Source organism: Pygoscelis adeliae, unplaced genomic scaffold, assembly GCF_000699105.1.
Source record: "Pygoscelis adeliae isolate BGI_AS28 unplaced genomic scaffold, ASM69910v1 Scaffold85, whole genome shotgun sequence".
NCBI classification, from domain to species: domain Eukaryota; kingdom Metazoa; phylum Chordata; class Aves; order Sphenisciformes; family Spheniscidae; genus Pygoscelis; species Pygoscelis adeliae.
This window is the reverse complement of record NW_008824900.1, coordinates 95,358-105,159: the sequence shown is the minus strand read 5'-3', so window position 1 is coordinate 105,159 and position 9,802 is coordinate 95,358. Positions and strand designations below refer to the sequence as shown.

General features: G+C 42.0%; 1 protein-coding gene across 1 annotated transcript in view; it reads right to left on the bottom strand.

The window, feature by feature from the left end:
* ADCY9 (adenylate cyclase 9) overlaps window positions 1–9,802 on the bottom strand; it is a 93,267-nt gene that overhangs the window by 24,995 nt on the left and 58,470 nt on the right. The window contains exons 6-7 of the mRNA XM_009324793.1: window positions 6,354–6,571; window positions 1,537–1,639 (exon numbers count right to left, since the gene is read on the bottom strand). Coding sequence (XP_009323068.1) covers window positions 1,537–1,639; window positions 6,354–6,571 — 321 coding nt within the window. The remainder of the gene's footprint in view (window positions 1–1,536; window positions 1,640–6,353; window positions 6,572–9,802) is intronic.

The window sequence follows — 9,802 nt, the reverse complement described above, 5'->3', positions numbered from 1 at the left end:
TTCCTACATATCCACATTAATAGGTCAACCTCTATATGCTTGACGGTCACTGCTTCGCTTCTCTTTCCAATCTTTCCATTGGAAAGAACTTGATTTACTATTTTCTGTACAGTTTGTGCAAATTTTGCAGGCTGTATCCCACAGGAAGTTTCTCCCTGTTGTTGCTACGTAAGCTTTATTCAGAGAGATACCACCAGAATACAGTGCTGCAGAATGAGTATGGAGCTCCTGAACAAAGCGAACAAACAACCGCAACACAACCACGTTTCCCTTTGTTTAAAAAAAAAAAGTTAGGTCTCATTTGTAAACATTGGAAAACAAGCAAATAGGGGCTATTGCTAAGGACGACGTGACAACGCTGCCCAGAACAGAGAGCAGCCCATGAACAGAAAGCAACAAGCAGCAGAAGCAGAAATGCCCTCAGATGTAGGGCATACCGGGAAGAAAAGAAATCAACGCCTACATCTATCACGATGCAATTCGGCCAGATGGATGACCCAAACTAATAGCTCAACGCTACTGGAAGGGAAGGGCCCACGGCCCTTCCTGCTGCTGGACACTTATCTTGCACTGGGTCTGGCACTTGCCAACCTCTCTGTGAGCTGCTGGTTCAATACAGCAGGAAACAGACCCAGGCGGGAAAAGAAAAAGCCCCAAACAGAAAAACAAACCATGAATATTTTATGCTAGGTTAGTAAAATGAATGGCTCTGATAAGCACCAGAGCCATTAGAAGGAGCAGGGAGGAGTAGGAACAAGGAGGGGAGAGCAATTGCCCTCTTTTGGCAGCAACTTTTCAGCTACTCGTGGAAATGCAGCCTCAGTTATTACAGACACCTAATGTCACTATATGTAAACTTAAAACATCTTGCTAGTTCATATCAACCAGGCAGGAATATCGACTGACATGGAAAGCCTGCAATACTATTAGCCCCCAAGGGGATTAAGGACTTTTTACACTCAGTGCAGAATCCTGAAGAAGGCACCAAATTACTCGCAGTTTACTCGCCCGCCCTTACAATTGCAGAGTGTTTTGAACTGCCTGTTTCTGAATGCAGCACACTTACAGAACTTATGACATCTGAGCTCAGAGCAGGTTTGGGTTCCACAGGGATAACCATGAGGCTGTGACATGAACAAGAATCAAACTCAAGGTTATCTTTCCCAAAGTTAGGATATTTCATGAGAAGACAAGTAGCATTTGGTCCTTTACTTTCATCTTAGCATGGTTCTCTGGCCTGCCTAAAGCCTTAAAACATTAACCTGAAAATGGAGAAAAGGCAGGTGAGAAGTAATTAGTGTATCTTGGTGGACTGTGAAAATGTATTTCCAGCCTAAACATTGGACTAGACTCAAGGCATGGCACAAGACAGGTAAACTGAAAGGAGACTGTTTTCAGAGGCAGCAATACCAAGTAGTAAATCACATGTGACATTTCATGACCCTTGTCATCAACTGCAATGAAAGGTGTTAAAAACAACAACAGACAGTTGCTTAGACAGATTACAGAAGGAAATTAATGCCAGGAGAAACACACCTCTTCCTGATAGCTCGTCCTGTAGGCCATCTCCAAATCCTGATCCAAGAAGTTCAGGCTCAGCTTGTTAATAGGCGGTTTAAAGAAGTAGTCTTTCATGAGGCTAAAGAAAAAAGACGATACCAACATCAGTTTACTCAGCTGCAACTCTTTTGGAGCCCCCTGTTCTGTGGTTTCTGTTTCTAGGGACGCTGGCGCTTGGCTTTGAAGTTGCTGCTGTTTTTCTTCGCTCTCGGTCACCGAGGTACCCCCTGATCCACATTACTCGCTCAGTCAGAGGAAGTATTTTACCAAAAAAAAAAAAAAAAGAAAGAAAGAGCAAACTTTCATATTTTTAGGAAAAGACTAACAAGTCCTTCCAGAAACTTAACAGCTATAACCAGAGATGACTACAGATAACTGTAATAAAAGCCAGCAAATAGTAAAGGTTAATTGCTGCTACAGAGGCACAACCTTAGGAGACGTGTGGCTGCAGGGTATTTGTGTCTTAGGTGGCATTCTGTCGTACAAAGCAAGCCAAGGATGACAAAGCTGACAAATTGTTAGAAAAAAAAGTTGTCCATTTTAGAAAACAGCCCTTTCTTGTTATTTCAAAGACACTAAAATAACTCCATAAAACTCAACTGGGAACATTCCCTTAACGATCCGGGACACAAAGAAACGGAACCTGAGGAGACAGATTGCTTAAATTTACTTCTGAAACAGAAGATTTGAAATCACCAGAATCATCAAAGGCACTGACAAATAATGAAACTAGCTCACTGGGACTAATGAACCAGGAGGCAGCATCTACCAGAGGGTGTTTACGCACTCCTTCACCTTATCTTCCAGTGTCAGGTGCAGAAAAAAAACCAACCCCAAACCCAAACATAAAAGAGGCCTCAATCATTAAGAAGTTGTTTCTATTCTATGTTGCACCCTCTGGAGCAAAAATAGAACATTTTTTGAGTTTTACATCAGTTGTAAGAGGTTTATAAAGAAGTTTTCTAACGACATCCATGGCACTTGATCTGCAAACCTTTTCTTTCTCCAGTAGGTGTCAAAGAGCTGAAGGGACTTACAGAGCACCGAGTGCCTTGTGCCCGATGGTGGCAGAGTAAGGTCACGCCTGCTTATGCCATTTATTGCTGGGATAGCCCGTCACCCTCTCTTCTGTGCAGTCCTCATCCGAGACTTCAGAACACACGCTCTTGCTATGAACCTCCTTTCATTTTCAAGCAAACAATTCAACTTGTTATTTGCAGTGAACTAACTGTTTTTAAAATTGCTGTAGAATGTGAAATGGGGCAGCTTCTTTCCAAGTGCTATTCCTACCTTGAAAACTGCAGCACTGAAACAACAATCAGACTGTTTGTTGCAGTTCATAACTCTTAAGCAAAAACCACAGAGATGCACATGAGATCAAATTCCAAGCAGATGAAGAACTGAAAGGTCCTACAGAGCTCAGCTGTGCCTGAATCCATTTTGTTTGTTTGTTTTTGCTTTGTGTTGGTGGTGGGTTTTTTTGGACCCCTGGCAAAGCGGTTTTTTGGAAGCACAAGCTCCCCAGCACAAGATGGCATGTGGGAAGCATTTTTTTCTTGAGGTGCAAGACCAACCAAACACACATTCCTACGCCGAAGCTTGAGAAGGCGAAAGACTTCAACCATGAACACGGCAGATACTTTATAACCTTTAAACATTCTGGCCTTGGCCAATATATTAAAGACATCAGGGTACTCTGAAGGAATGAGCGGAGTCCCTCCGCTCTCTTTCATTCTTCCTTGTCTTCTGTCCCTCACCTCTCTTAGATGTTTCTAAGAACATCTTATAATACGAATTTTGCAAGCTTCCCCCCCCCCCCCCATTTTTTATTCCTCTAGGGAAGCTCAACAGAGTAAGGTGATGTCGTGCTGGAGCTGCGATGGTCTAAGGATGTAGGAAGAACAATCCAGTTTGCCAGCGCAGCACGAAACAGAAGGTATAACACGATGAAACCAGGGCGAAGGCAGCATTTCTGATGTCAGCCAGCCGTACCGCGCCAGTCCAGCTCCACGTCAATACTCGTCTGTCTCAAAGAGGAAGATCCCAGTTTAGTTGACTAAACACAGTCAAGTACACAATCTGCTTCCCAGGAGGCGCTGTGCCTCCCCAGCACAAGGGATTTCTGTTTTCCCTGAATCAAGCAAGACTGGGAAGTGGGAGATGAAAGAAACAAACACATTTTAGGAGTATTTACGCACTCAACTGACCCAAGGCGGGGATGAAGGGCTGCACAGAACCCAGTTTCTGTGGGGAGCTTCGTATTTCCCTGGGACTCTGCTCTGTAAGTCTGAAGAGATGATTTCTAAGTACTGTCCTGATTAGCGCATGAGTACTTGTTTCTTGTACTTCAAAACGTTTACAACCTAAGGAATATGTAATTTTTCTTGGAAACAAAAATCTAAAAAGTGAGAATCCTTTGGGTATTCCCAATGAAACTAAGTTGAAACACTGTACTCGTACACTATAGTTTTCTTTTAAAATACAGAGTAACATGCAGATTACAATGAACAAAGCATGGTATTTTTACAGTGGTTGCAGTAAAGCCAGACTCAAAGCTTGAGCTATACACTGTTTGCCAAATATATCTAATCAAGTTGTAAGAAGATGCAAACTGATAACTTCTATGAAAAGGATTCTCGTATAATGCAGTAATACAAACATGCCGCACTAACACTGGCTTTGTTGTTATTTTTAAAGACAACTGGAACTATGCTGAGATATCAGCTCCAAGGTGAAATCTCGGTATGCAAAGGGGCCAATGGCCGCTCATGAAACTCTCAGCCGCTAACCTAAGCTCTGCAAAGAGGCTGGGAAATGAAAAATATTGCCAGTGTCCAGCATTTCCCCCAGGCTAGCCCTAGGCAGCTTCCTAACGCAGCGTACAGGGTGCCGAATCCTCCCTAGGATATGTTTAACTCTTCCCAGCTGTACACGAAGCCTGCGTGATCAATTTGTGCACCTTATCACCGTATCTGGGTTAGGTACTTTCTGTTAATACAAATTTGTATCACAGATCAGACCGCCAGCATCACACACTGCCCGGTGCTAGGGGAAGCTCATGGTTTGCTGCTGCTGGGGTTGCAGTAACATCAAACCAAAGCAACAAAACTCCAGCATCATTCTTGCGAATGGGGTTTCACGTAAGATGACCGAGGGGAAGTTTGGACTTCACCCTCCTCCCTGAGAAAACTCAAATTTCCCATTCAAACATCCTCCCAGATACTAGATTTGTTGAGACCAACAATATATTATGTTTTACAGTACGGGATCAAGCATGTTTTTAAATGACTTATTACATATAACTTCACATTGAGAAATGTTAAAAAGGATTAATGTAAAACGGTAGGCTTAAACCATTTTGCATAGACCTAATTAATCAGAAGATTATTTTTGGGAAGTTATGTTTACATGAACTGAAGTCAGCAGAGAAGTTTCCCTGGCAACAAGAAATGGCCCACTTAATATGGTAATGATGATATTTAATTGAGACCAAAAAAAGCTAGGCCTTGACTGATATCAACTCACGGTCCTACTTTTTCCTTTTTCCGAATCAGAAAGAATTATCCATTTTGTAAGTGGAGGAGGAAAGCACCAGGAACACAAGAGCTTGAGCTAGGTATCTTCAGCAAACCAACAGCGTAAGTTAAGCTATTTCTATAACTTAAAATTTGCAGCATGCTAGTTACATTTTAAACAAAAATCCAATTTGTTCTTGCTGACTCCTGCCAACATTTGGACTTTCCCAATCCTTCGCTCTTCTAATATTTGAAAATATCAGCTAAACACCTGTTCCCAGCCACTAATGACAGAACACACACAGAAGGGAAAAAAAGGAACCTAAAGTTTACTTGAAGTTGGCCACAGGAGAAAAGTAATCTGAAAAAAATCTAGAGAAGAGACTGGAGAGGGACTGGTGTCCCTTCCTCTCACCTCTCCCTGCTTTAGTCATGTTTTCAGTTAAGACAACAGTGTCCCTGTTCCAAGCAGCCTGGAGTCTATACGAGCATACAGTTTCAAGGATATTTAGATAAAATACCCCTAATCTGAGTGGAGGCAGTGAAGCAAAAATAAGAATAGCCATAAATAATAACAAACTCAAGTTATCTGTTTAGTTGATCCAGTCAAGTCACTGCCATAATAAGAGAGATATGGTTGTGTGTTTACAAAAATCTCACACTACTGAATTTTAGAGAACATATTTTCCTCTGCCCAAAATAAGGTTTTTTTGTTTGAAACGGAGAATTTAACTCTACAAAATGCTGTAGGTAGGTAGTAGGTCCATGAGAATTCACTCCTATTAATTCTGCTTCCAAGCCCAGTATGATTTCTAGGCATTAGTTAGTCACACAATGTTATCAGATGATGTTCTTTTGCTATACAAAAATGTGAGTTTTGTGGTTCAGATTTTAGGTTACACATAATTGCAGAGGAAGGTACATACTATGTGCATAAGAGGACTTTTGAATGTAAAGATAAGAGTTCAACTTCATGACAAGTCATTTAAAGAGCATTTTTCCTTTTTGAAGACTCGACTGAAGAATGACTGTTCACCACGGAAATGATGAAAAACCTGGCTTTACACAGTCCTGAGCAGAATGTTTCTGACATCAAGTTCCTACTGTAGTTTAAACAGAATATAGACTAAGACCAGAAAGCAAACGACAAGTTATATGTTAAAAATAATTATTGACATTAGACAAAAAGCACACAAATAAAGATTAAACGTATGGGACCCCTGTTACTGCCTTCTCTCCTTTATACAATTTTACACTGTACAGCTGAATTTTCCTTACCTGTCTTCTTTAATCACATCCACAAAATGAGCATCTGTCTTTTCTCTGATGTTTTTGAACCTCAAAGGAAGGAGAGCTGATTGATCCAGACTCACTCCGCCCCATCTTCCTTTCTCTTGCAACATTTCATAAAGCGAGGTTTGACTATTGCTGAGCTTTTCTTCCTGTGGAGGACTCAAAAGTCCGTTTTGAGTCTTTGGACTGTGTCCTCCTGGAGCCTGAATGACAGAAAGCAAAACATAACATGGGGAACATTAGCGGTTGAGAAAGTAGACAGAAGAGGTTTCATGGACCAAAAGTTGAAAGAAGTTCTTCCCTCAGCACCCTGAGCTTTTACCTGAGCGCGTCAAAGACCTAACTCCACCTGCCTTGAAGTCGTTCACGTCTTCTGTAAGTGCACGCCTAGTCAGGTGTCGTCTTTTTGCTTTTTATGTACCAAGTTTCCAAGGAGCAGAAAACAAAGCACAATTTTTACACTCGCAGTGAAGACCAACCACAAGCCCAAATTTCATTCACTCATCTTAAGGTCAAGATTCTTCTAAAAAGCTTTTTAAATACCTACTTAAACCGTGCTATCTTTCCACAGGTCATGAGACAAATTACTCTGCCAGCCCTTGCTGATCCTTCCACCGACCACTACAGCCCTGCTGCTCTCCGCAACAGAGCCTCCTTCTTTCTCCTACCTGTGGGAACAGCCCTTTTGTATGTCTCATCACCCTACAAAAAAAAAAATTATCCTGCAAATTAAACTATATTTTCTTCACTGACTAAGATACACTTCTTTCTGGTTTTCTTTTGTCTTTGTATTAATTAATACTGCATTTTTAAATTTTGACACCAGCTTGCAACACAGCTTAGGTACACAGTATTATCAATTCTGCTTTCATTCATTTGAGAGCACAAATTACTTTCAACCAAAAATTATTCTATTTTCATGGAATCTGAAGTTCCTTCTTTCACATTTTCTTTGACCTAGACCAATATGGACTGAAGCAATTCCAAAAAATGAGCCAACTAAATATGGCTACAATGAAAATGAACTGCAGTTAGTCAGGATAATTTTCAAATGCAAACATATATCAAACTTAGCATATTTGAATGCTCATCTCCCCCCTCCATGTCTTATCATTTATCATGTATCATTTATCCCCATCCTGAAACCCACTCATGACAGAAGTTTCTTCATTTCTGCCTGTAACGCAGTCAGCACAGCAGTGACAAGCTCCTCCAGAAGACTATTCTTGGATGCCACCGCAGTGACCATAAATAAATACCGTAAATATCATCATCACACCAACCATGCTCTGAAATATGTTACTTAGATTGGAAAATCAACTTAGTTGAAGTTAAGAAATATCTGGTTTCTGGCTGCCCATGCAAAATTAATTCAACCTCCTTGTGTATCTATCCCGTAAAGCAAATGAGGCACATGAATATAGGCAGGTATAATTAAAGGTGCAGACATAACCAGTGAAGATGCAAGACTAACAGAGCAGCAGGAGAACGTCACCTTGTGCAGGGAAGAGTCAGAAAGCACTCAGGCTTGGCTCCCTATCACTGCCAAGACCTCAAGAGCTAAAGTCATAACAAGGTGTGTTGGAATGGTTCCCTAGAGCTACAGGAAAAGGAGGAGGACGGTGGGCTGTGCTTCCCCTTCCTCCTGCCCGGGAGGTATGCAGGATCCCCATCCTGCGGGCTGCCCCGATGGAGGTGTGAGCCCCTTGAGCCACGTGCTGGGAGCCAGGAGATGAAAGGATTCCCAGTCTAGTCCCTTCTACCACTCACAACAGTTGTTTTGGCAGCTTGCAGGTGTTCACAGCCCAGTGACAGCAGCTGACGAAGTAGAATAGGAAATTTAGTAGTTACCTTGGTATGCTGCCAATGTTTTGCTAAAGAACATAATCAACAGAAGAAAAAGGTGATTTCAGCAGCACGTATCTCAGCAAAAGCAGAGCAAAAACCCTTGGACCAGATATGTGCTTGCATATGACAGACGGGTACTCTCCTGGTAAGCCAGAGGCACAAGAATTTCTCACATAAAAGGTCACTGGTTTCTTTTCTAAGGGAGAACATTCAGCAGCTTCAGAGCAAGTCCTGCAACCGTAACAGGTCACCTAGCCTACCGAGAGGGAACACCGCTATGGAGCACAAGACGTACTGCAGTGCCAGGGTAACCTCTCTGTTTTTGAGATGAGGAGTACTAACAAAAGCAAACCAAAGAGAACTGCCCAACAAGTTGCTAGAAGTGAAGGGTCTTCATTATTTGGGTTTTTTTTTTAATTTATTTTATGCTAAAGATTGTATTTGCTCAGAGCACTTCCCAGAACACCTTGAGGACTAAAAAAAAAAGTCATAGTTATCACCTGTTTTTTTCCTGGTAAAGAATCTTTCTCCTTTTCCTCACCCCTGCAGATGTCATTACTTGAAAAGCAGTAACGGAGAGAACACAATTTTTGCTATGAGTGGCTCAAATAAAAGATATGGACTCTGTGCACTGTTTGCTTTCCCTGTCTGTTCTTCAAGTTCATCTGAAGAATGCAGTGAAAATTTCTGCTCTTTCAGAGAAGGTCAGCATGGACTTCTCTTGGCCTTTTCTCTTTAGCTCCTTGGCAAAGGCTCAAATCCGTAAGAAAATTCTTCCCTTCAGTCAGCTCAAGGTTTTCCTGTGCTGTCTCCACTCTGTTAATCTTAACAGGAGGGGATTAGAGTGTGAAACTGCTTGTAAGGAGAAAATCCCTATTTATTAAATGTTGTTAGCTCCAACGTTACTGTGGTTTCTGATGGCAACAGGCTGTACAGGTTTTTTTGAGCACTCGGAGATTTGATGTACCATGCGACGGTTTCCTCCTGTCAAGAGACAGGGAGGCTCCAGAGGCTGTTGGGACTCACGAAGGTCCAAGGACACGGTTAACATCATTAACATTCCCTAAAGACAGGGGACATGAGTGCTGCAGGGCCAGGCACAGCGACATGGCATGGAACGGGTACAGACTCCAGAGATGGGTAGAGGGACCTTATGGTGGTTCTTCCCAAGAAAGCTGAGACTGCAGCGATATGGAAATCAAATGCCATGGCAACTTTGTGCGTTAGCTATTCTTTAAGCTTTCAGTTAAACAGGCATGCCAGAGTTACTGGTAGCCACTTAACTGGTCGAATTTTTGACTTAGCAATAACTAAATGAAATCAAAGAAGGACATGCGATTTGGTCTCCACTAGCATGTTTCTTCCAGTGAAATTACGGACATTTTATTCAGCACTATACGGACCTCTTCTAAGCAAGGTTAGATGACTTGCTGATTAACACATGTGAAGCTAATACAGCTGTAGCAGGAAGAAACTTAAAGGATAATTCTGATGAAGACAACATATGAAATGAGGCAGTTGGTACCTAAGGAAAATCTCTGTTTGCACTCAGTTCCTGGAGATCCCTGGCACGTGGGCAGAGGCAG